This window comes from Dunckerocampus dactyliophorus, chromosome 1 (genome assembly GCF_027744805.1).
Source record: "Dunckerocampus dactyliophorus isolate RoL2022-P2 chromosome 1, RoL_Ddac_1.1, whole genome shotgun sequence".
NCBI classification, from domain to species: domain Eukaryota; kingdom Metazoa; phylum Chordata; class Actinopteri; order Syngnathiformes; family Syngnathidae; genus Dunckerocampus; species Dunckerocampus dactyliophorus.
Genome location: NC_072819.1, coordinates 18,239,877 through 18,267,814, shown reverse-complemented (window position 1 = coordinate 18,267,814; position 27,938 = coordinate 18,239,877). Strand labels below are relative to the sequence as shown.

At 39.1% G+C, this 27,938-nt stretch overlaps 1 protein-coding gene across 2 annotated transcripts in view; it reads right to left on the bottom strand.

Moving 5' to 3' along the window:
• Positions 1-2,608: 2,608 nt before the first annotated feature.
• The window catches only part of LOC129194316 (MICOS complex subunit mic25a-like), a 75,748-nt gene continuing 50,418 nt past the window's right edge, over positions 2,609-27,938 (bottom strand). Inside the window, exons 6-7 of one of the 2 annotated variants that reach the window (XM_054799463.1) lie at positions 21,228-21,363; positions 2,609-3,139 (exon numbers count right to left, since the gene is read on the bottom strand). In XM_054799463.1, the coding sequence (XP_054655438.1) occupies positions 3,116-3,139; positions 21,228-21,363 (160 nt within the window). In that variant the 3' untranslated portion in view covers positions 2,609-3,115. The remainder of the gene's footprint in view (positions 3,140-21,227; positions 21,364-27,938) is intronic. The other variant, XM_054799458.1, reaches the window with a different exon arrangement.

The window sequence follows — 27,938 nt, the reverse complement described above, 5'->3', positions numbered from 1 at the left end:
GATCCAGTACTAGCAAGACAGCCAATCAAAACCGTGGGTAACTCATACAATTCACTCTGGATGTGAACAAGTCGCTCACCCGTGTAGCTGGTCACAGCCAATCATCGCCTCCCGTGTGCATGGTTTTCTACGCGTTGACTTGTCGCTTGTTGCCTCCTGTGTGTGGCACCCATTACACTTAGGTGCACCACTAAAAACTGTCTGGGCGGCACTTCAGCTTTGCCGTCTTTTTGTTCCGTCCGCATCGATTATTGACATTTATGAATCTGTTAATAATTGTCAATGTCGGCATCACTATGCAGCTAAGAATCAATTATTTCCCCAACCCTAATACATACTATATATAGACACATATTGTACATATACTGTATATGTGTCTATATATACAGGCATGGAAAAAATGATTAGACCACCCTTGTTTCTTCAGTTTATTGATCCATTTTAATGCCTGGTACAACTAAAGGTACATTTGTTTGGACAAATATAATGATGATAACAAATATAGCTCCTAAGAGTTGAATTTAAGAGCTGATATCTAGCAACTTCCATGGTTTTCTTGATAATAACCAAAATCACTTAAGTTCTTACATGAATAGCTATAGCATTGTACTGCCAAAATAATTTAACTTTATGAGATGTTTTTGTTGTCATTGTTATATTTGTCCAAACAACGGTACCTTTACTTGTATCAGGCATTAAAATGAACAAGAAACTGATGGCCATTTCTATAAACTTCCCTTGCCATCCATCCCCAAATGTTCTCTATGGGATTTAAATGGAACATGCAGGATGGTCCAAAAGAGTGATGTTATTTTCCCTGAAGATGCCCTTGGTCAAGCGAGCATTGTGAACTGCAGCGTTGTCCTTTTGAGAAAACCCATCTGCCGTTTGACGACCCTGCACCACCTGAAGCTCCAGTGTCCTACTGAATGAAAAAGCACCTCAGATCATGATGGACCCCCCCTCCACTGTGCCGGGTAGAAAACATCTCAGGTGGGATCTCCTTGTCATGCCAGTGACGTTGGAAGCCATCTGGACCGTCAAGGTTACATTTTTTTTTCCTGCAAATTCTAGCAATTTTTCAGCTGGTCTTAAGATTTTGATCAGGAGTGTGTGTGTGTGTGTGTGTGTGTGTGTGTGTATATATATATATATATATATATACTGCTCAAAAAAATTTGAGGAACACTTGGAAAACACATCAGATCTAAACTGGGGGAAAAATGATCTTGAATATCTTTCCTGATAATAATTGGGTGATGTATTAGTAACAAAATGATGCCACATAATTTGATAGAAATGAAAATGATCACCCTATAGAGGGGGGAAATCAAAGACACCCCAAAAATCAAAGTGAAAAAATGATGCAGCACACTGGTCCATTTTGCCAAAATGTCATTGTAGCAACTCAAAATGATTCTCAATAGTTTGTGTGGCCCCCACGTGCTTGTACGCATGCCTGACAACGTCAAAACAAAAAACAGAACAAAAAAAAACTGAAATAGGCTGTTTATCACCTGATCAAACGTTTAAGACCACAGGCTATAAAAGCCAAAATCTGCTCAAAATTTTCATTTTGTGTCAGGCATTCACACTGTCATGCCCTCCTGATAGCTAAAGCTAAGAAGCTTTCTCTTTTTGAACGTGGTCGGATTGTCAAGCCGTATGTGGTCCTCTGTGGAAAATGTTTGGATACCCCTGCTTTATACCATTGTGGAAAAATAAAGATCATTCCACTTGTACTTGATGAATTGCAGCCTTTGTTGCCAGTCGATCCACAGTTCATGTATTTTTAACAAATCCATCCTGTCTTACGCTCAGCTTCTTATACAGTGTGCCCTCGCCGCCCCAGATGATTAATGTTGAAACAGAAACACCAAGAATTGTTAATAGCAAAACATTTCTTTTCTCTATAGATAAAACTGCAAAAGTTGAATAATATAACTATATACAAAAGGTTTGGCAAAATGAAGCTGAGCTGGAGGTACCCGGCTTCGTCAACCTGGGTTAGCTGTAAATGCCCGATGTTGGCGAGTCGAGTTGGGGTTAATACATTTATACAAATGCAGTTGGAGTTGCACAATTAATGACATGCTACCTTGTTTCCTTTTTTAATTTAGCTAGCGGCAGCAGATGTACGTGAACGACTTAAAACTGATGAATACCCGTGAGTCCAGGTTCAGTAAAAAACTTGAGTTTTGAATGACTCGATCAAATCTCGACCATCTCTACTTCATATGCCGATTGCATGCAGTCTCATTTGTCGCACACGTGCTGTGTACCCTTTGGCTATTTTTGTTAAACTTCGATATTAATCTTTTGTGGATTTTATTTTGTGCATGCTACTTTGGAGGTTCGTCCCAGTAGTTTCTGGCATTCAGTCACGTCTCTTGTTTCCACCTCTCTTTTGTTGTTTGCTTCATGTCACTTGTTTTTTTGTACCTCAATTTTTGCACCATCGCCTTTTGTTGCCACTCAGGACTGAATAAACAGTATTTCATCCCATCTGCTCTTGCCTCTGCATTTGGGGTCCAGATTAGCACAACAGTTTGGGTATGATTTTCGAGCTCCAGTCTGGATTTTTGACGAGATGCGAGAAAGAAGATACATGCAAACACCATAGTAAACCATGATTATTTTTTAATAAAAATGAAATAACACATTACACCTCTGATGTATTTAAATCATGTCCACGAGGACCTAAAACTGCTGTGTGAGATATAAAACCACAAATCCTGAAAACAAAAAGTCCCCATGCATTCTTCTTTTTAGCTTGACACAAGCAGCCGAAATTAGGACACAAAGTGAACTCGACATTCGGTGCATGAAGGAGCCTTGGATGCATATTTACAATATAAATTGGACAAATAGTTGAACATCTTTGAACACTCTTTCTTTGTCCTGTGTAAAATTTGCAGTGCAGAATTATAGCATGATTTCAACAGATAATACTGCAAATAATATGCTGACTCGACAATAGACTCTTGAAATAAATAGTATAAAATGATATTTTTTAAAACAAGCCATGCTAACAGCAACTTAACTGTCCCATAATTCAACAAAAGTTGATGACAGAAAATGATGCCTTTGTGAGAAAACGTTTTATACCTCTTCTTCAGCCGTGGTTGACCAGGTTGTTCTAAGAGAAAATGAGAAAAATTAATTGAGAATAAGGTAAATCTTTTATACGTCCATTCAATCTAGAAATTGCATGTGGTAAAATGCATTTCAATGTTACCATGTAAGTAATACACTCCTGATCAAAATCTTAAGACCAGTTGAAAAATTGCTACAATTTGAATTTTGCACATTTGGATCTTAATGAGGTTTTAAGTAGAGCTACAATATGCAAAAGCAAGAAGGGGGAGTGAGACCAAAAACATTTAGAACATGTAATTTAAACAAAACAAACAAACAAAAAATCTGAAATAGGCTGTTTATCACCTGATCAAAAGTTTCAGACCACAGGCTATAAAAGACAAAATCTGCTCAAAATTTTCCTCTTCTGTCAGGCATTCACACTGTCATGCCCTCCTGATGGCTAAAGCTAAGAAGCTTTCTCTTTTTGAACGTGGTCGGATTGTCGAGCTGCATAAGCAGGGCCTCTCACAGCGTGCCATTGCTGCTGAGGTTGGGAGCAGTAAGACAGTCATTCTAATTATTTTTAAAGATCCTGAGCATTATGGAACAAAAAAGTCAAGTGGTAGACCCCCAAAAAAATCACACCCGTGCTGAGCCGGAGGATCCGATTGGCTGCCCATCAAGACACAGGGCGGTCTTTGACCCAAATTAAGGCCCTTCCCATCACACGGCATCTGCGGGAAAAGGGTTAAAAAACAAAAAACTCATTCAAAGACCTCGTCTCGCCACAAAACTGCCTGTTTAGACTTTGCCAGGGAGCATCAAACATGGGACATTGAAAGGTGGAAACATGTTTTATTCTCTGATGAGAAAAAATGTAACCTTGACGGTCCAGATGGCTTCCAACGTTACTGGCATGACAAGGAGATCCCACCTGAGATGTTTTCTACCCGGCACAGTGGATGGAGGGGGTTCCATCATGATCTGGGGTGCTTTTTCATTCAGTGGAACACTGGAGCTTCAGGTGGTGCAGGGTTGTCAAACGGCACAAGGCATCCCTCATGACTGAGGGTCCTCGTCTGTGTGGTAACAGCTGGGTTTTTTAACAGGACAACGCTGCAGTTCACAATGCTCGCTTGACCAAGGACTTCTTCAGAGAGAATAACATCACTCTTTTGGACCATCCTGCATGTTCCCCTCATTTAAATCCCATAGAGAACATTTGGGGATGGATGGCAAGGGAAGTTTATAAAAATGGCCATCAGTTGCAGACAGTTGATGCCCTTCATGAAGCCATCTTCACCACTTGGAGCAATGTTCCCACTAGCCTCCTGGAAACACTCGCATCCAGCATGCCCAAACTTATTTTTGAAGTGATTAACAAGAACGGTAGAGCTACTAATTACTGAGTCCTACTGAGATAATTTTTTGTTCTGGTTTGGAGAGTTTTTTGTTATTTTTTGGGCGATGGTCTTAAACTTTTGATGAGCTGATAAACAACCTATTTCAGTTTAATTGTTGTTTTCAATCAATTATTTTTTCAAAGTGTTTTTTGTCTCACTCCCCTTTCTTGCTTTTGAATATTGTAGCTCTACTTAAAACTTCATTAAGATCCAAATGTCCAAAATGCAAATTCTAGCAATTTTCCAACTGGTCTTAAGATTTTGATCAGGTCTGTATCATTGTATTCACATAAATTTGAAATTTTTTGACAAAACCTTGAATTTGTGTATTTTACAAGTTAAAACACACAGTATCTCACAAAAGTCTGTAGGCCCCACACATTTCAGCAACCATTTTTATTACAGTGTCAGTCTCAGACTACAATACTAAACTTGAATATACTAGAGAGTAGTCAGTGTACTTGTGTAGCAGTATAGGTTTAAAATCCTCTGAAAAACACAGAAATAGTTGTCAAAATAGCTGCCAACACAAGTGAGTTGCAAAATAATTGTATATTGCCTACACTCAAGCATGCTGGTGGTAGCATTATGGTCAGAGGCTGCTAGCATTGGGGAGCTGCTGTCCAAGGAGAAGAAACATGAATTCCAACATGTACTGTGACATTGGGAAACAGAAACCTGTGTGTTGAGTCAATTTCACTGGATAGTAATATGAACAAATAAGTAACTTTGCTAATGATTTTGTGTATTAAGTGTGTTTCATCTGGAAGTTTTGATTTATATTGGGGTTCCAATCCTCGCACGGCGCAGTGATGAAAACCTGTCACTGTGAGTAGGGATTCCCCCGAAGAGTAGGCTTTATCGTTGGTTGTATGTATTTTTGTATTTCGCACACTGCTTTATCATGATTGTTAAACTTTCCTTTCCCTTCAATTTAAACCATAGCCATCGTGAGTGGACAAAAAAAGTGAAGCTTAAATTCAACCTATTCAAAATGGAAACATGCATCTAACTGGAATAAAAGATATGTAGGATGATTATCTATTTATCAGTGCTCATGTGAGACATTATCCAAATGTGACCATGAAAAATAAGCATTTTTGACCCAGAATTATTATTAAAATTAATTAACCAATTAATTATGTTCAGGCCAATACAGGAACAGCCTGGAGATCAGGAAGACCTGGGTTCGATTCTCCCCTGGGCATTTCTGTGTGGAGTTTGCATGTTCTCCCCGTGTGCGCGTGGGTTTTCTCCGGGCACTCCGGTTTCCTCCAACAAAAAAAAAACATGCAGGTGAGGTAAATTGTCCATAGGTATGAATGTGAGTATGAATGGTTGTTTGTCTATATGTGCCCTGCTGGCGACCAGTCCAGGGTGTACCCCGCCTGTCGCCCGAAGTCAGCTGGGATAGGCTCCAGCGACCCTAATGAGAATGAGGCGGTATAGAAAATGGATGGATGTTATGTTTTAAGTGTGCAGGAGTAGGGGGTACATGGTTTCAGGTCAAATGTCTGAAGGGGTACGCGACTGTAAAACAATTGTGAATCAGTGATCTAATCTATAGTTATACAAGCTGTACACTGACTACTTTGAGTTACATCCCAGCTTCATTTCTATAGTATTGTCCCTTGAGTGGTGCAATAAATTGTGAAAGGGGGTCTACACTTTTCAGAGATATTGTAGCAAAAGTGGCCTAAACAACAGGCTATGCCAGGATCTCAAAATGAGTGTCGGCTAAAACAAAAACTCTGTTCAAGAGAGGGAGAGATGACAATTTCACAAGACAAAAGGCAAGAAAAACAGAAAAAATGTAAAGACGTTATAAATAACGATCTAGCTTTGACAAACTATCGGAAAGTACTACAGAACAAGTTTAATGGAGCCATTTTAAAGTTCCAGATAAAAGTCTTCAAAACAGTTATGAAAGCACAGAATAATGCAATGGCATTTGTTTATTTATTGACAAAAGGCTAGAGAAGAAAGAGAAATTGATCTTCTGGGAATACAGGTTGGAACTGCGGGGAAATCACAAAAGAGCCATTTATAAAAAGGAGACAGATGGAGTGAGCAACAAAAGGACTGTGGTTTAACATGGAGTGCACTGATAATGCATTGGCGGCTTGGAGGTAACAAAAGCCAGCGAAAAACCCCGCTGTTGTCCTCTCTTATCTCAGCTGGAGACCTTGAGTTACAAAGCCTTTTCCAGCGCATCAAAGTGGGAATGGCAAATGCATACCGGAATATTGGTGGTAAGTGCAAGTGAAAGGCTTTCAAAAGAACACAGCGCCAGCATGTTGAATTCTTATCAGGGAGGGCGTCAGAGGAGGTCAGAGCCGACTGCTATTGCAGCACTCTGAAAGATCAAGGTTCACTCGGTGATGGGTACAAAAATGCCTCCCTCTGGAGGCTATATGGAGTACCTTCCCTCCATGTCTCTACACTTCTGGGCCCGGTTCTTGAAAACTCGGTTATTTATTTAACCACCGGTTAAGTAGACTTAACTGACCGTTAACTTTAACGGCACCGCTATCTTGTTGTCCAAAACTTGGTTAACTTTAACCGTCTGTTAACTTGACGTTAAAGTTAACACACCTAAGGACAACGGCGAACTTTTTAACAGGTGGTTAACTCTCAAGATGGAGTTGGCGGCTTTACGTGCATTGCTGATGTCTGGGTTACGCATTACTCACACTTTACTGTACATTGTAGCTTTTTTTTTTTTCTAGAAAAACATGCTTTTAACTGCCTAGATTTTAAAGCAAACTACTGTATTTTATTGAACCGTGTTAAGCTTGTAAATTCTATCTTAGTCATGTTTAGGAACAACTATTTTGATGGAATAATTGCACATAGAGCTATTTGAGGCTCTATCGGCGTCAGAAGATTGTATTTTTATGAACATGGAATTTGAGGCGATAGTTGCATTATTTTTAAAGCTTTCCAGAGGAATTCTAAGTATAGTGTGTCTGATGGTGTACATAGTCTTGCCTTTGCAATGTTTTGAAAGCTGTGTTCTGTAATCGTGTAACAATAACAAAACATACATTTGATAAATATTGCTCACGTGTCGTTCATACATGAATAGCAAATAGCAATTTGAACATTTTTAAGTTAAGCGCATTTGGGCTCTTACTTTAAAGGCTGGTTAAGTAGTTCCGGTATCTGGCTTAGGACCCAAGGTTCATTTTGCTGTAGAGCTGGAAACTATGTTAAATATTGCTTACTTTTAATTAATGATATATTTATCTAATATATTTTTGTTGAACTTTTTTTATTTTGTTAAATCGTTTCGCTATTAATTTTCACAAAATCACTAAACCGGAAGTCAACAAAATGAGAAATTATGGTATATATTGGCGCTAACCAGTGACATCAACCACACGGTTAACTTTGGCGGAGGCGTTAACTAACCATGTTTTGAACAACGTATATTTAACGGTCAGTTAGCTAACGACGGGTTAAGAATTTAACCAGTGGTTCGGGGTTAACCAGTGGTTAAAATAACCGAGTTTTGAACAACCAGGCCCTGAACACTTTTTGTATAGGCTGAAAACTGTGAGGTGTTTCATAAAAGAAGCTCTAGATGTGGCTGATGCACGGCGGCACAGCAACAATAGGCTGAACAGGGAAGGTGGGCGAGAGAGGAAAAAAAGTGATAATGGTGGCCACAAAGATGGTTGGCTGATAAATAGAAACTGATGATGAGATGGAGTGGAAGTTCTGTATGTAACAAATCAGGGGTTATGGTGAATGTACAAGGTTTATTTACAGTGGTGTTCTGTACATCCTAAAATTAAATAAAGAATGGTGCACCTTGACTTTTTTGTACACTTTTCCTGGCACAAGTGCTCCAAATGTGTCACTGTTCATTCATTCGTTCATTTTCTATGCCACTTGCTAGGGTCAAGGGGTATGCTGGAGCCTATCCGAGCTGAACAGATGGCAAGAGGTCGCCAGCCAAACGCAGGGCACATACAGACAACCATTCACACTCACATTCATCCCTGGACAATTTAAGGTCTCCAATTAACCTAACATGCATATTTTTGTGGGAGGAAGCCAGAGTACCCGGAGAAATCCCACGCACGCACGGGGAGAACATGACACCGTTCGGCCCTGTGTCAGATTGTGAGGGCATCAATTTACACAGCGTCCCTCAGCTCACATTAGACATTCTTATTGGTTTTAGGTCTGAGCTCTGGCTCGGCCATTCCAAAACATTACATTTTCTTCTAGTGCATGGAAAAACGGATTAAAAAAAAAGTAGATACACCCAATTGAACGGTATATTCAGAACACAGAAAGTAAAATAACCACAATGTTTTGCATCCCAAGGTGCCTTGAGGGTTAAAAAAAGTCACACGTTGCAATCCATTCACCCTAACCATATTTTGATGAGTCACTGATGTTATTATGCATCTTTTCTGGGAGTGACTTCTTCCAGTTTCTAATTGACTTTAATAGTGTTAAGGATAGTGGTTATAGCACCACCTGTTGCATCAGCATACATTTGACAGCCTTCAAATGCATATTTCATCAACTATGTAGACAGTTGTTTTTCAACCTAGAATGATGAAAATATTGTTACCTCTGCCGAGCGCAGAGTAGGTTTATGTTTTTGCCGTTTATCTGTCTGTCTGTGTTCAAAAAGTTCTGAATGTGATCCCACTGACATACCTTCTATAGAGGGAGCAGAGTCCGAGGACATGAACGCGGACAGTCCACACTGGACCAACTCTACACCCTTGCAAGGGTACTGGATGGTATATGGGAGTTTGCTCAACCGGTCTACATGTGCTTTGTAGATTTGGAAAAGGCATTTCACCGTGTACCTCATGGTGTCCCGTGTGCCGTGCTCCAGGAGTACAGCATTGGCGGCACGCTACTACGTGCCATTCGGTCCTTGTGTGACCGGAGCAGGAGCCTGGTTCTCATTGCCAGCAGTAAGTCGAGCCTATTTCCTGAGCCTCAATGTTTCCTGAGCTTGAGCCTGAACGCTGGCCTCCGCCAAGGCTGCCCCCTTTGTCACCGATTCTGTTCATAATTTTAATGGAGAGAATTTCTAGGTGCAGCCAAGCCGTCAAGGGAGTCTAGTTCGGGGGCCTTAGAATCTTGTCTCTATTTGCAGACGATGTGGTCCTAATGGCCCTTATCGGGCTGTGACCTTCCGCATTTACTAGGGCGGTTTGCAGCTGAGTGTGAAACTTCTGGGATGAGACTCAGCCCCTCCAAATCCGAGGCCCAAGGTGGAGGAGTTCAAGTATCTCGGGGTCTTGTTTATGACTGAAGTTGGAGCAGTTGTAGCGTGAGGTCTACAGGCGGATTGGCGCAGCGTCTGCAGTAATGTGGCCACTGTACCGGACCGTCATGGTGAAGATGGAGCTGAGCCAGAAAGAAAAGCTCTCAATTTACTGGTCCATTTATGTTCCCACCCTCACCTATGGTCATGAGCTTTGGGTTGTGACCGAAAGAACGAGATCGTGGACACAAGTGGCTGAAATGAGTTTCCTGCGTAGGTTGGCTGGACTCACCCTAAGATAGGGTGAGGATCTCAGTCAGCCGAGAGTGGCTCAGAGTAGAGCCGCTGCTCCTTCACATCGAGAGGAGCCAGTTGAGGTGGCTCAAGCATCTAGTCCGGATGCCTCCCTGGTGAGGTGTTCCGTAAGAAGGCCCCAGGGCAGACCTAGGACACGCTGGAGGGATTATGTCTCACAGCTGGCCCGGGACCGGGAAGTCTGGGCTTCCCTACTGAGACTGCTGCCCCCGCGACCCGGATCCGGATAAGTGGAGGAAAATGGATGGATGAAATTTCTGAATGGATTTGGATTAAATTTTCAGGAATTGTCAAAATGGGATATAAAAAAACTGATAAAATTTTAGGGGTGATCCAAAATTAAAAATTTTCACAAAATTCACCCTTTTCCCTACTACGGCCAACCTTCACAACCGATTCAAGCCATTCCAATATCAAAATGTTCAACATGTTCACATTCAGCCTACCTATATTTATACTGCAAAAAAATTCAAAATTTTCCCAAAATTCACACTTTTCCGTAAAACTATTAACTACTACTACTTCAACATGTCTCAACCGATTCACCTCATTCCAACATCAACTCATTCAACAAAGTCAGTATATTCGTGCCTCTTAGCCACAGCACAAAAATTTCAAAATTTTTTCTTCCAGAACGCAAAATGCCTTTGATTTGAAGAGTTCTAGCTACTTCCACATTTCTCAACCGATTCAAACTGCTCCAACATCTAAGCATTCAACTAATTAAGGACATTAATGCCATTTTCCACATACCAAGACTTCCCACTTTTCTTGACATTCCAATTTTTTGAAATACCTTTGATCTACAGAGTTCTAACTACTTCCACATTTCTCAACCCACTCAGTTCGTTTTAAAGTAAAAATTCAACTCATTTGGGACATTTAACCTTCCTGGTTCATTGCGCTATCATGCTTGGTGTTAGCATGCTAACGTTGGCATGTTAGCATTGCTACCATGTTAACATTAACCTAGTAGCATTATTTTAGCCATTTTCATCGGTATACATATATACACTCCTGATCAAAATCTTAACCTGACCAGTTGAAAAAACTCTCCAAACCAGAACCAAAAATGTTCTCAGTAGGACTCAGTAATGAGTAGCTCCACCGTTCTTGTTAATCACTTCAAAAATTGGTTTGGGCATGCTTGATGCGAGTGTTTCCAGGAGGCTAGTGGGAACATTGCTCCAAGTGGTGAAGATGGCTTCACGAAATGCCGTTTGACAACCCTGCACCACTTGAAGCTCCAGTGTTCCACTGAACGAAAAAGCACCCCAGATCATGATGGACCCCCTCTCCACTGTGCCGGGTAGAAAACATCTCAGGTGGGATCTCCTTGTCATGCCAGTAACGTTGGAAGCCATCTGGACCATCTAGTTTAAATTTTTTCTCATCAGAGAATAAAACTTTTTTCAACCTTTACTGTCCCATGTTTGATGCTCCCTGGCAAAGTCTCAACGGGCAGTTTTGTGGCGTTCAAGGAGACGAGGTCTTTTAATTTGTTTTTGGTCTTTTAAACCCTTTTCCCGCAGATGCCGTCTAATGGTTATTGCGCTGCAGTCGGCACCAGTAAGGGCCTTAATTTAGGTCGAAGACCGCCCTGTGTCTTGATGGACAGCTAATTGGATCCTTCGGCTAAGCGCAGGTGTGATTTTTTTGGGTCTACCACTTGACTTTTTTGTTCCATAATGCACAGGATCTTTCAAAAAAAAATTTAATGACTGATTTACTGCACCCAACATCAGCAGCAATGGCACACTGCCAAAGGCCTTGCTCATGCAACTCAACCATGTTTAAATAGAGAAAGCTTATTAGCATGAGCCATCACGACGGCATGACAGTGTGAATGCTTGACAGAAAATGAAAATTTTCAGCAGATTTTGGCTTTTATAGCCTGTTGTCTTAAACTTTTGATCAGGCGATAAACAACCTATTAAATTTTTTTTTTTTGTTTTAAATCACAAGTTTCAAATATTTTTGTCTCACTCCCCCTTCTTGCTTTTGCATAGCTCTACTTAAAACTTCATTAAGATCCAAACGAGCAAAATGCAAATTCTAGCAATTTTTCAACTGGTCTTAAGATTTTGATTTTGCTAGCATGAGCACAGTAGCATTTTTATCCATTTTTATAGCGAGACACATATATAAACACTTAGCACTATTATGTTACATGTTAGCATTAGTAGCATTTTTAGCCATTTTTATAGCTTGGCACTTACATAAAAAACACTATTACGCTAGATCAGGGGTGGCCATTACGTTGATCATGAGCTACCAGTAGATCGCAAAGCTAGTTTGGGTCAATTGCGTAAACGTCACTTTGTAGTTGTCATATGGCATCAGTCAGCTGATATTAACCTCCCCCTCCTGATTCACGCTTGCTCCCCCGCAGCGTTTCATGCTACACACGAAGATGCAACTTTCATCTTTACACCACCACCATAGTGCCCGTACCCAAGAAGAACAACGTGACCTGTTTAAATGACTGTCGCCCTATAGCACTCACTGATCACTGTTGGTGTTGAACACTGGAACACACAAAAATCCTTAGTTGCTTCTATAGATGCACTATCAAAAGTGTCCTTACCGCCTCCATCACTGTTTGGTACGGTAACTGTACAACACGTGATAGGAAGGCACTCCAGCGGGTGATCAGGACCTCACAGAATCAGTCCTCCCCTCAGCAGTCCTCCCCTCATTGCAAGACATTTATAAATCTAGAGTCCTATGCAGAACACACAACCTCATCAAGGACAGCACACATCCACAACACTCATTATTCACACTCCTACCGTCAGGCAGACGCTACAGGAGTTTAAAGTCCATGACCACAAGACTGGCAAACAGCTTTTACCCACAGGCCATCAGGCTTTTCAACAAAGCACTCACACACGCCGCACGCGCACACACTCATAGCACTTTATTTATTTATTTATTTATTTATTTGTATTAATGTCTCTTCTGTTGTTGCTTAATTTATTGGTATTAATGTTTCTTCTGTTCTTATTCATTTTCTTGTGTTTTCTTTCTTCTTTTTTTGGGAGAATAAACAGAACAAGAATTTCATTGCATAGCAGAACTACCTGTTTTACTGTGCATATGACAGTAAAAACTTTTGAATCTTGAATCTTTATTATTCTGATTATGGATGAACTAACTGCGGTAAGATGTCTATATCTGTAACAAAAGTTATCTGTTCACTTGTAGCGGCTAGTTACGTAGAAAAAAAGTGTGTTGTTTACTGGCTTTGATCGTGTCATGAACTCTACTATAGAAATCTGTGTTTTCTACATGTTCGCTTTGTAAACTATTATTTCATGATAAAATTAAAAATGTGCCCATTCCTGAAACCTTTTTAATATGTTGCCTTGACTTAGGCTGCATTGTCTTTTGCATAATCATTTTAAATTCTTGTATATCGGTAATGTTTGATAGCAAATGCTAACTGGATGTAATACATGATGTGTGCCCTAATGAACGTTACATAGCTAATTTGACTGACATATTACCAGTACTCAGGTTATGTACACAACTATTTAGGAGTTATGTGGAATTATCTTTATTTCCATATTGAAGTGAATTATGATAGCAACTATTTTGATTACCTGTAAACTTTGAAAATGTGAACGTGAAATACTAAACATTAATATTTACAATAAAATTTCAGAGTTTACTGGTTACATTTTGTATATGTTATGTTTCATTTCATGTACTTGCATGCTGAGAAAGTGCGTACACTCCTGATATACATGTATAACGTACATAAATACCTACTCATATTTTTTTTTTAAATAAATATAGTAAATATACACTGCTGAAAAAAATTAGAGGAACACTTCGAAAACACATCAGATCTAAACTGAGGGAAAAATGATCTTGAATATCTTTCCTGATAATAATTGGGTGATGTATTAGTAACAAAATGATGCCACATAATTTGATAAAATGAAAATGATCACCCTATAGAGGGGGGAAATCAAAGACACCCCAAAAATGAAAGTGAAAAAATGATGCAGCACACTGGTCCATTTTGCCAAAATGTCATTGTAGCAACTCAAAATGATTCTCAGTAGTTTGTGTGGCCCCCATGTGCTTGTACGCATGCCTGACAACGTCGGGGCATGCTCCGAATGAGACTATGGATGGTGTCCTGGGGAATCTCCTCCCAGATCTGGACCAGGGCATCACTGCGGTACCTGGACGCATGGAGGAGATTCCAGGAGACACTCCAGGAGAGCTGGACAGGACCGTAGAAGGTCCTTCAATCCTCAGCAGGATCGGTATCTCCTCCTTTGTGCAAGGAGGAACAGGATGAGCACTGCCAGAGCCCTACAAAATGATCTCCAGCAGGCCACTGGTGTGAATGTTTCTGACCAAACAATCAGAAACAGGCTCCATGAGGGTGGCCTGAGGGCCCGACGTCCTGTAGTGGGCCCTGTGCTCACTGCCCAGCACCGTAGAGCTTGACTGGCATTTGCCATAGACCACCAGAATTGGCAACTACACCACTGGTGCCCTGTGCTCTTCACTGATCAGAGCAAGTTCAACCTGAGCACATGCGACAGACGTGAAAGGGTCTGGAGATGCCGTGGAGAACGTTATGCTGCCTGCAACATCATTCAGCATGACCGGTTTGGTGGTGGGTCAGTGATGGTCTGGGGAGGCATATCCCTGGAAGGACGCACAGACCTCTACAGGTTAGATAATGGTACCCTGACTGCTATTAGGTATCGGGATGAATTCCTTGGACCCATTGTCAGAACCTACGCTGGTGCAGTGGGACCTGGGCCCCCACAGAGTGCACCTGAGCTCCCCTAAAGACACTAAATGTAGCGATATTTTATCCATGGCCAACATTCATTATTCTTATTGGAATATATGACATTTTTCATGTAAAACAGTACTATTCATGTTAATATACTTTTTATTATTTGTGGATGACAATACTGACGTATGTTTTCAAGGTGATTCCACCTACCATGGTGCAATTGTTTCTTTAGTTTCTTGGTCTTAACTTTATTTCATTTCAAGATATTTATATCATAATTTTCCTCATATTATTTCATACTTGTTTTGACACGTCACCTTCACATGTATTTCTCTTTTAGGTGTATCTTTTTTCCCATCTATTTCTCATTACCGTCCATCCTGTGACTCCATTTCATACAGTGTCAAGACTTCTTTCGTTTTGATTGCCTCGTTATCGACAAGAACAGCAACCTGCTGATGTGATCTTAGTAACAGCATGGCTTCCTGAATGTAAACGAAAATCAAAACATTTTGATGAAGTTTCCTACTGCTGTCATTTGGTGAAAGTCAGCGTGCACACAAACAGCATGTGAATATACTGCATGTGACTGATCAGCACTTAAGTGAACTATTTTCCAGTGTCCTCTGGTGTGCACACAGCAAACAATCATAGTTTCCCATACAAGAAAGTGAAGCTTTAATTGTACCGGTCTATAAAGATGTTGTACACTCCCTCAGCATCCCATGTTAACTCACTATTTGATCAACATGTAGCAATTGCAAGTAGTCACAACTGGCCAAAAAGACAAAAACCCTCAGGAGATCACAGGGTTTTTCGTTTTAAAAGGTAGGAGACTCAACGTTAGGGAAATGTCTGACAGCATAGTAGCCGACAAATGTCATCAGCTAGTCCAAAAATCTCATCAGCCAGTCCTCCCATTACAAAATGTGCGACGTCGTGGTTGTCAGGGAGCCATACATTTAATTGCTCAGACAACTAATAAACAATCCATTCGTGACACCCCCTATGGGTTGTGGTCAAAATGCTATGGAAGACATGCTACCATACATGTAGTCAGTGGTGTGCATTCAGGGCCAACCAAGCACATATTTCATGAAATTGTATTAATTTATCCCCAACGGTTGATTATCTTCATTCAGTAGTCTGTCGCTTAGCTGAGCTGCTTCCAGTAGTATATGTTAGACGTTTTGTCCAATCAGATTTTAGCTTCTATGTGTTGCCATATCAATGTAATCTGCCCACGGCCTTCAGAATCTGGAGTGCTGGTCCATGTCACATATACACTATTAGCAATGGGGCTGTTTTTTTGTTGTTTTTTTCTTTTTAGCCAATCAGACTTAAGACTTGCCTCCAGCTACCGGTGCACAATGACATCAGCACTTTTCTGTCCTCTGATTGGTTGATCAGCGCAAAACAGTTCAACAAGCCATGTTCTGCCCACAGTGGCTGACTGAGGAAGAGGAAGTGACATCTCTGGTAAGTAGATGTATTTTCCTTTTTATATTTCTATGTTATTAGTAGGGCTGTTAATCGATTAAAATATTTAATTGTGATTAATCACATTTTTTGACCATAATTAACTCATAATTAATCACACTTAATCACAGATAGAAATAAGTTTTTAGAATAAGTGGGGATGTAAATCTCTTTGTGGTAAACAATTAGGTAGGCAACAATACCTACATCAAATTTTCAAAAGGAATACCAATTTTGGAAATATGGGCCATTATTTTATTCCAAAAATAATATACAGTTAGAAATCCCTCAGTTTTTGCATGTTTAATACGAGCTGCGTTTTGTCCCACTTTGTTTGGTGGTCCATGAACGCACCTTCTAACTTTGCCCCACGCTGCACAGATATACAACTATACTATATTTTTACGCTTTTTTTGGTCCCCAATGCTGATACTATGTGGTAATCCATAAAGGTATAAAGGTAAGATTTGATGACCTTATTGAGTACTATTGTGTATATTTGTGTGCACTACAAACAAACGTCTGGTTCGTACTGGTTGGTGGCTGGTGGCTCTGTATTCATTTTGTGCTTTTCATTTTATGTTGTTCCTGTCATCGTTTTACACAATACATAGTAAGATAAATTAGACCCCCTATAAAGTACGTATGTTTCACTGTGTTGAAAATCTTTCCCGTGACTAGCTAGTGCGCTGCTAATGCTAATGCTAATACATCCATTCTCGTCTCGAACCATGATCACACTGACAAAAGCCCCCAAACTGTCCCTCGACTATGTCAGCCATTAAATAGCAGCTCGTAACCCAATTTTTAGCCGTGCACGTTAATTGCGCATTAAAAAAAAAAAGTGCTGTTAAAGGAAACGTCCGTTAACTTTGACAGCCCTAGTTATTAACTGCTTGAACTGCTTGAGATGATGTTTGATAATCACCAAGCCATTCTATTTATGCTCGTCATATTTGCCAACATTACAAGCACCGGTGTATCGCTGGAAATTAGTCATTAACTTTAAGTTACTAGTAGCACATCTATGGAGTTATGTTTGTGCCTTAATTTTGAGGTAGCAAAGGCAGATTTTGAGCGTGCAATAACTACTGTTGTGTGCGCAAACTCTCACTTCCTCTCTCCCTCTCTCTCAACCTCTGCACGCTTGTCGCTCAATGCTTGTTGCTTGAGAGGCAAGGCGAGTGGGTGTGTGTGCACTGGTACCTCTGACCGGGTTTTGGGGACTGGACTTCTGGCTGGGGCTTGCGCGTTGCCTGCCTGGAGAGCGGCAGGGTGTAAGGGCATGTTCAGTGGACAAAATGCGTCCCTGATGGTCACGCACCGGGAGGGGAGGGCACTGATGTAATAATTTTTTTTTTTTTTTTAATTAATCGCACAATCGACAGGCAAAGTCCAAAAGACCAACCGCGATCGACATGTTGATCACCCCTGCTCTAAAGGATGCTATTCTAGTTGACTATATGTTTAAAGAGTCAACATTTAAAGGTCAAACCTACACAGTACTGGGAAATGAAAGCCATCAAAATAACTGTGCTGTAAAGCTTCACATTTTAGCCAACATTGTCAAAAGTACGGTGGAAGCCTCAGTGCAGGGTGACTGCATGAGCACATAAGGCAAAGCCAGGCTGCTGTATGTATGGCCTGATACTACTGTGCAAACTTTGAAACAGTAAGATTCCAATAATCCATTCTCTTTACATATTCTCTCCTACTTTTTATGAACTTCTGTGAGTGCGAGCAGTGATGCGTGTACATGCCTGCTTTTGAATAATACAACACAAGCTTCAAAATGAGTAATGAGAGAAAAGCTAAAAGGAAAATTTACAAAGTGTAGATAGGACTTTGAGCACAGGCATGTGTGGCTTATTCATGCTGTGTGGGTTTTTTAACAAAAGAAAATAAAGCTAAATATAAGAATGTAAGATCAGTTGACCAGTGGAGGCATGCACAAGAAATTGGTCAAATGCTAAATACCGTATAAAAGGTTGACAACTGCCGTAAATAATTTATGTAAAAAAAAAAAATTTTTAAAGATAACTACGTAAAAAAGATAGAATGATACGATTCCAAAATCATAGAAATGTATGTAATAAAATCCAGAACAATTAAAAAATATATTCTATAATTCAAATAATAAAAATACTTGTACAGATGTCCCTCACTGCATCGCTCCTCACGCTATTGCAGTTTTTCAAAAAATAATTAATAAATGACCGCTCTTTCGTGAGTGACTACGGCCTCTCATTAGTAAAAAAATATGCATATTAAGCAAATTTTAAATATTCTTGGGCTAAATTAAGCATTTTCAAGCATAAAAACAACAAAATGAACTAAAATACAAGCGTAGCTAAGGGATTAATGGACGTTAATGAACTGTAGTCTACACTGGCCACTGGACTTGTGGAGCACATCGCTGGAACAACAGGCTTTTATCGCAGGTTTGAATTATCTCAAACAAGGCACAATAATAATAATATCATCATCAGCATACTAATAAAACGAGGTACTCTTGTGGCCATACCCCAGCTAAAACTCAACTCTGAATCCCCTATTCACTTCCTGTCCACACGTCCGGAAGACATTTATTGAAACACACACGACCACGAGTCTTATTTATGTTTTAAATGCCTTATTTTCTGATTATATCTACTATATTGGGTAAGATGAGTGTAAAGGTGATTATAGAAGTTTTATTCTATGTCTACAGGGCTCTAATAATAAAAACTATGTAGAATGTCGCAAACACTTTGTATGTTCTATTGAACAAAATACAGTCAAACCTGTCTTAGCGGCCACCTTTATAGAACGGCCACCTGCCTATAGCAGACACTGAAAAATCCCCCGCAGCAAATTTACATGTTATAGACCCTGTGTATAGCAGTCACCTGTCCAAAGTGGCCAGCGGCCACCCATTTTGTCTCCCTTGGTCAATATCTGACTGCATATAGCGGCCAAATTACCAACTCAAGTAGAAGCTTCATGCACATAAAAGTTTAGTTTTTCAAACAATGAAGCCGTCGTGTGTAGACTTTAATTACTGAGTCCTAGCTCAGTCACAATCATTCACAAGATCCACACAAACTGTCAGTTGTTCCACATAAAAAAGCCGTCTTCTTTTGAGCTTGCTATTTCCTGGTCAAACATGTAACTTTAAGAGCATTTGCACCAAAACATTACCGTAAAGTAGGCTGGGAACAGGACGTGCTCCCAGCGACGCTACAATAAAAAAAAAAAAAACATACGCTAGCATGCATGCGGCAGCGGGAGCAAAACTGAGTTCGGTTGTACTTAATTGAAGTATTTTAGAATGTACTCACGTTATTTTTGATCAATCCTCATCCACAAATCCATCAAAGTCATCTTCTGTAGTCGACACAAACAAAGCCGTCTTCTTTTCCGTTCGCTACTAGTCTGTTAACTTGTCAGTGTTATTCAGCTCCGAAGCAAAGAAGGAAACTTCTGCCAACTTTATTTATTGAATGCGGCCACCAGACAGCAGCTCAGAACACACACACATCTCTCAGCATCGTCTCTCCTTCCTGCTTGCTCACAAGGCAAAGGTTAAACAAGCCCCACTACATAGCTGTCCAGCCAATGCCTGTAAGAAATGACACCGTTTATTTCCTGGTGTGCACTGGTCAATACTGTAATGTCGCTTGTTGTGGGGAAGGAGAGACTCACGTCGCCGATGCACTTTAATGGCTTTATTAACAGCGGAGAACACTGCAGGACTTTACATCCACGCCAACATAAACACACTTCCCAACTCTCTCGAAACTCACAGCTAGCACTGAGCCTAGCTCTCCTGCTCGGGACGCCCACCGTCACTTCCCGTCACTTCCTGATGAACTAAAGCTGTAATGACACTCTGCCGTATAAAAAGTAAAATATTAAAAACAAGCGTAAGACATTACTAGCACAGCTTTGTTCTGTGGGTGGTGGATATATTCTATCAGTTATTATTAAGCCTCTAGCTTCCTTTTAGTAAGTAAAAACCTTGGCTATGATTGCACTACATTGTCATGTAGACCTACAAAGTACACTTGGAAGAACAAGAGGTGAATAAATGTATTGCAACTGATGTGAAACTGATGAGGGGTAGGATTAAATAAGCTTTGCTTCTTCCTATTCCTTTTTGGACATGCAAAATTGTGAATTGTACTATGTGATGTGCTACTGTTTGACTCATATGCATGTTCAGGATGAATTAAAACCATGAACCATGATAATAACAAGCCTAGTAGTGCTGTACAACTTTTATCCACAGTCTGCAGTGCCCTCTACTGGTCAACATTATTATTATTATTCCCCCCCCCCCTTTTTTTTTTTCTTTTTTCCTCTACTGGTCAACATTCAAACTGGATGTCAACCTGTCTATAGAGGCCACCTGTCTATAGCGGCCACTTCTGCATACTCCCTCTAGTGGCCGCTATAGACAAGTTTGACTGTAGTTGATTTATAAATAAGTAATCCTACTTTGCGGAAATTCATTTATGGCTGTCGGGTCTAGAACCCTTAATCGCGATACTCAGGGGACTACTGTATTAGCACCAGATTTAATATAAAATAAAAAAATCTTAATCTAGTATACTTTAAATTCATTTGTTCTTGTGCACTAAATAAGAAGACCAAATACAAAATGTTGGGAATTGTTTGATTATAATGATGTATGTTTCCTATTTATGTATTCATATTTTGTTTTGTTAGTTTTGCTTCTTCCTAATGCTTTTCAAACATGTTGAATTGCGCAAGGGTGAACATGTGATGTGGTTTAACTTGGTGACCATGAAACAAATAAGCCATAACCATGACCAATTAGTTAAGCTTTCCAACTTCATCGGAGACTCAGAGAATGTTTAATATCAATTCAAAATTTCAAGGATTTCATTTTTTTTTTTTGCGATTACGCCTCTTCTAAATTTAACATAGTACTTACCCTCTTTGCAGTATTGATGCACCGCATGTATTCTTTGGCCAGTTCTGAACACCTTAAAGTCTGCTGTCCATTCTCCTTGTAACAGGCCAATATCTGCGATTGCAGGCCAGAACACACGGGGTCGGTGTTGCGAGACCTGTAAACATACGCAAAAAAGAGAAAAAATATGTTTTTATAATTCAAATCACTTCACAGAGACAATGACAATAATAGCAATAGTCAGGAATCATTGGCAACCTATAGTCACAGAAAAAATGTTAGACCACCCTTGTTTCTACAGTTTATTGATCCATTTTAACGCCTGGTACAACTAACGGTACATTTGTTAGGACAAATATAATGATGATAACCAATATAGCTCATAAGAGTTTAATTTAGGAACCGATATCTAGCAACTTCCATGGTTTTCTTCATAATAGCCAAAATCACTTTTTACATGAAAAAACATAAATAGCTATAGCATTGTACTGCCAAAAAAATGAACTCTTATGACCTATTTTTGTTGTCATTGTTATATTTGTCCAAACAAAGGTGCCATTAGTTGTATCAGGCATTAAAATGAACAAGAAACTAAAGAAACAAGGGTGGTCTAGTAATTTTTTCAATGACTGTATTGTGGGAAAAAAAAAAGCAGCGGGGCATTCAGAAGCAATAATTAAAAACAAAACTAAACAAAAAAATTTTGGTTAGTGTCATTAATTTGTTCTGGAAGGTCTGACTAACTGAAACAGACGCTAACCAAATCATTTTTTCCCATAATTACGTAAAACCCATGAATCCGCTCCAGAAAGCCAACACAAAATGCTAACACAAAACACGTTTTTATAGCTTTACAATTATCAACCTTTTTTTGAAACCTTTTTAATATGTTGTCTTGACTTTGGCTGCATTGTCTTTTGCATAATCATTGTAAATTCTTGTATATCGGTAATGTTTGATAGCAAATGCTAACTGGATGTAATACATGAACGGTGTGCCCTAATGAACGTTACATAGCTAATGTGACTGACATATTACCAGTACTCAGGTTATGTACACAACTATTTAGGAGTTATGTGTAATTATCTTTATTTCCATATTGAAGTGAATTATGATAGCAACTATTTTGATTACCTGTAAACTTTGAAAATGTGAACGTGAAATACTAATCATTAATATTTACAATAGAATTTCAGAGTTTACTGGTTACATTTTGTATATGTATATGTTTCATAGAAAGAGGTAGATCATTTTGACTTGTACTTGCATGCTGAGAAAGTGCGTGCACTCCTGATATACTGATACATGTATAACCTATGTACTACCTACTCATTTTTTTTTTTAAATAAATATAGTAAATATATACTTTCTATATTTATAGTAGTAGGTAGATCTTTGGGACTTGGTCATTTTAAAAGTAGCTCACAGGTTTAAAAAGTGTGAGCATCCCTGACGTACACTATACTTGAATACCATCAAGTGGTTCAAATGTGCAGTACACCTCTCATGACAATTGATGAAAAAAGTCTAAAAAAATTTTATCAATAAAATAGATTATTGCCGATAATTTATAGCACAATTATCGACCAACAAAATTTGTTATCGTGACAGGCCGAGTGATGTATTTCAGTATGCTCGGAAACCCCAGAAAATACACCTCCACTCAAAAATCACAAAAATTCTTTCTCAAAAACTCAAAACTCACAAAACGCATGTGAATGTGACGAAGACATTTGCATCTTCTTCCGCTGTGGAACACATACGTACACAAGATGGCCCGCGGTGCTCCGTCGCGGAAGTAGGTTCACCTACACATGAACGCACAGGCGACAGTGCGCAGGAATACTGCGGGGGACAAATATATAACGCCAAGCGTTTTGTGAGGTAGGTCTGATTTTTTTTAAGAAGGCATTTTTGTGATGCAAATGTATTAATCTTTTGAACGCATATTGATTTGAGAAGCCAAACTCTTTACTTAACTGTCCCCAGCAACTAAGTGGAACTACGTTCTTCATCACAGAAATCTGACCAGAACTGGATTTAGGAGACCAAGTGGAGGGGTAAGTCACTGTTATTGGACTACACTGCTGATGGGGATGTCATACAACTTCATGTCAAAAAATCCAAACTATCCCTTTGAATGACTTGGTGTCTTTGAACACAACTCTTCATGGCTCATAATAACACGGTTAAAGTGTGATTCAAATGTTGTGCTACTTTTAAAGAGACTAGTGTTGGCAAATAGATTTTTAGACATGCGTGCTGTCTTTTAGCTTGAGTTAAATTTTCTGTTCATTTGGAGCATTTAATACATACAAATGTCATACAGTATTTTCCAGACTATAAGTCACTTTTTTTTCATGGATTGGCTGATCCTGCGACTTTTACTCAGGAGTTATATATGGGGGTTTTTTTCGCACTGGCCTTAACAGACAGTGGCTACAGCGTCCCCCTTACTTTGGCTTGTGCATGACAGCCACAAATACCGCCAAAAAGAAAATCATATCCTACAGATTACAAGCTGCAAGCGGTGAAATATGCAGCTGAAAACGGTAATAGAGCAGCAGAAAGAAAGTTTGGAATTAATGAAAAACTTGTGAGGGACTGGCGAAAAGCGGAGGATACTCTAACAGCAATGCTGCCGGGAGAGGCTTGTCAACACTGTAGTTACGTCTCCACGCCCAGGTAGGTGCCTGGGTGATGAATATAGATGACTAACTATGAATAACTATATGTTACGTTAACATACCACCTATTCACGTTACATTAACAGACGCCTATTTAGCCTGTTGTTCTCCATTTTATTGTTATTACTATAACTTGCCTTTCAAGATTAAATATCTGTTCTTAGTCTCTGATTTTATAAAAGAAATTTACCTAAAAAAATACAACTTATTGTCCAGTGTGACTTCTATATATTTTTTTTCCCTCTTCATTGTGCATTTTGGCTGGTGCGACTTATAGTCCGGAAAATACAGTATATAATTGTGTCCTGTCATTTATCTTTTTGATCATTTATCTTTTTGTTCATAAAATACAGTAAAAATGGGCATATTACACACATAGTTGCAAATGGTGATTAATCATGATTAATTAAGTGAAAACTGTGATTAATTTCATTAATTTTTTTTATATTTTCACAGCCCTAATATAAGTACATATAAATACTGAATGAGAGGGCTAAATTAATATTTAACGTTACTTTTACCCTCACCGAAGATGTGATTGTTGATGTGACTGTTCTCAAAGACGCGATGTGGCAGCGAGATCAGCAACCTCCTCTTCAACACCACCTTCCTGTTGTGCCACGAGTTATTTCTTAAATTCAATATTGTTTCTCACCTCAGTAACCTAAAGTGGAGGCAAAGAAAGTTGCAAGTGCTAGTATTTTGATAAAGAAGTTGAGAAAAACTATTTAATTCAATAAATAACATGACAAAACAGGAAGGTGGTGTGGAAAAAGGAAGGTGTTGATCTCGCTGCCACATCGTGTCTTAGGGAACAGTCACATCTTCAATGAGGGTAAAAGTAACCTTCAATGTTCATTTATCCCTTACATTCGTCATTTATATGCATTTAGAATGGTTTTATGTATGTACAACTGTAAATGTAACACAATGAAAACGTGTTCTGTGTTAACATTAATGAACGTCAACCACTCATGACATCATAGACGGGCGGCATAGCTGACTTCTGGTTCCATTTACCATTTTGTTAGTAAGTTAAGGGCGCTAACAAGGACGCTTTGTGATAAAAAAAAAACATTAAGAACACAGTTGGACTTACACAGTGTATTAATAACACAACGAGACACCCGCCATATTATAAGCTACAAAAATGTGAGCAAACCGAGACTAAATTTTGGCATACATTTTCGATGTTAACCAAAAAACACGGGGCGAACGCTGCCCGAGGTTCCACTGTAACTTAAGAAAACATTAAATAAGTCTAATTACTTTGCATGTTAAGTCATAGTCATACATTACAGACAGTAATTGGTAAGAGTAATGAATATTTAAAATGGCAAGGTTTGTTACATATTTTATCTTGTTTTTTTTTTCATTGTAAATATCTACCCGATCAACCCACCTGTCAGTACCACTTCATTTTCAAAGGATGAGTAGATTTACTTCATTATAGCTAAATTATACAGCTAGTTAAGAGTGTAAAACTGTTACTCAACGAGCATTACTGCACTGAGAAAAAGAAAAAGAAAAACATGAGCGAGTGAGCCAGGGGTTGTATAAATTGAGGTCAACGAAGATGAAGAGAAAAATACCGACCGTTGACGCCCACCGCAACCCAATATAGCCACTGACAGCGTGGATGGTACAGTATGTGCTTAAATGCAAATCACGCAATTAGCACTAAATCACATTTAATTGAGAAGAAAGGATTATTTTGATCAAATATAGCAGAAAAGTGTACTTTGAGTGATTAAATTAGCCACACTTAATTACCTATTTGGGTTGTATTATAATTGGTTTCGGCCTGTCTATCTGTGTGATTGTTAACTATGACAGGCTTGCTGCCCAGTGTATGCCTCTAATGGAAGCTGACTGATTGAAGCAGAGACCAGCAAGTTATGGACACCCACGGATATTATAGCAACACGTGCATACTGTACACAATAACATGAAAGACCAGTCGTGGTATGTGCACACAAAAACGACTTAACTCCAAATTTAATTGGAAAACAAATTAAAAGGCTTTCATATCCAGGGGAGGCTTGAATTAAGCATTTTAATTACAGCACGTCCAGACATACGTATGTTATCATCAGCAACACAACTGTGGATGCAACAGCTGAGTTTATCTGATCGCTTGTGATATCGCTTAAAGAGGAAAATGAAGTGACAAACAGACGGAAGTAAGATAAAAGATGAGAGAAAACAAAAGAAACCTCAGAGCGTTTTTTTCACATTTTTATAGATGACCAGATTTCGCTAGCAAAGACAGTTTTTTTTCTTTAGTCTTCTATTTGAGTTCTATTTTCTTCAATTTTCACATCACATTTACAACAGAAAGGAAGGCACCAAAGGGCCATCTTTATCTCTTACAAGGGTTGAAGCTGCCAAAAGATAAGAGGCCATCCTTTAATTTGAAATAAATGGCCTTCATCAGTGAAGCCAAAGCCTCCCAACAGCTGCAGGGGCTCATTAATAATGGCGCCTGAAGATAAAAATTGGTTCGTTCAGGCAGACGCTAAAGTTTTGTCTGTTCTGAACCAACACCACCTAGGACAGGGGCTGGCAACCTGCAGCTACCGAGCCACATGCAGCACTTTGCCGAGCTTGGTGATTTTTTTTTTTTACGCCAAAGTGGAGGAAATGTGCATTTTCAAAAAAAGTTTGAAATATCCTACTCATCACAAGTCTGTGAATGCATCAAGACTGCATTGTGACAGTTGATTGGACGAGCAAGGGAAGCACCTGAAAACCACCTGTACAAAGTTTTTATTTGTTTGTTTTTTTTAAATACAAAGAATTACATCATAATTAATTGGCCATGACAGACATTAAAATTGCACTGAGGTGTCATTCCTGTGTCTAGCGTCAAATGTGGCTCTGATGTCTTGTTACAGTAGTGATGGTTACATTTTTCCAAATGGAGAATTGTTTAGATTCAAATAGCAAAAATCTAATATAAGACAAGTCAAGCTGTTGGACACATACTTGACATATGGACATTCCTACTTTGATGCCACTGTCAAAGAAATATGCTTCTTTATTAACATCCAGGACAAAGACAAGATAAGAAATTGGACCCAAATATTTTTTAAATCTGTAGACAAATAGAAGCACTTTTCAGGCATCAGCTATGATTTGATGTTGTCTTCTGATCAGTGCACGTCATTCTAAATGAATCAGAATTTATGTTTTAAAGACATGATTGACAACCCAAGTTTTGCACGCACCCCTCACCTTGTGTCTCTTTAGGCAAGCTTAAATTTGAATTAAATGAACAGTAGCAATATTCACATGCAACATTCACTTTAGATGACTTCAGGTAGAGCAAAAATAAAGGAGCAAAAATAAACAGAAATAAAAGAAAAAGAGGCATTGGCGTTTTAGTTAGAATGACGTTCCAACTGCAAATGGCAGCTTGTCAGGCTATAAAAGTGGTGGTTGCTGCAAAGTGTATGTATTCTTTGTGTGAGTGAAAAATCTGACAAAAACAGTAAGATTAGTTGCTTAATTAAAAAAACGTTTCCCATTATTTTTAATCTCTGCCAGTGACGGCAGAGGCGGGCAGAACACAGAGGCCTCAGACTTGTTGGACAGAAGAGCTTAGGGAGACAAAAAGAAAAATTAAAAATACAACAACAAATAAAAGAGCAGAAATTGAAAAAATAGTGAAAGACGCAAAAATACATACAACTACAAAGAGCTTTTCCCACAGTAACATGACTGATTATTAAGATGCTCTTATCAGCTCCAAACCGCATTTCTCTCTGTGTTTAAGTGAGGGATTTTTGTATTAAATTTGATTGCTTTGGCTATAAATGCTATATAAATGCTAGAAATATTTTGTGCTACATGTCGTTTTTGTTCAATGACAAATTCTTGGGTGTACATCTACTGTGTCACAGACAAACCATTAAAAAGATGGCTTAAGTTATAAGGTCGAAGAGTCGAGACAAACTCATGGGTGAAATGAGGTTGACAGTACAAGTGAAACATATGCTTACATAAATAGTACATACTTTTTTCACCCTTTTTTTTGCAAGTG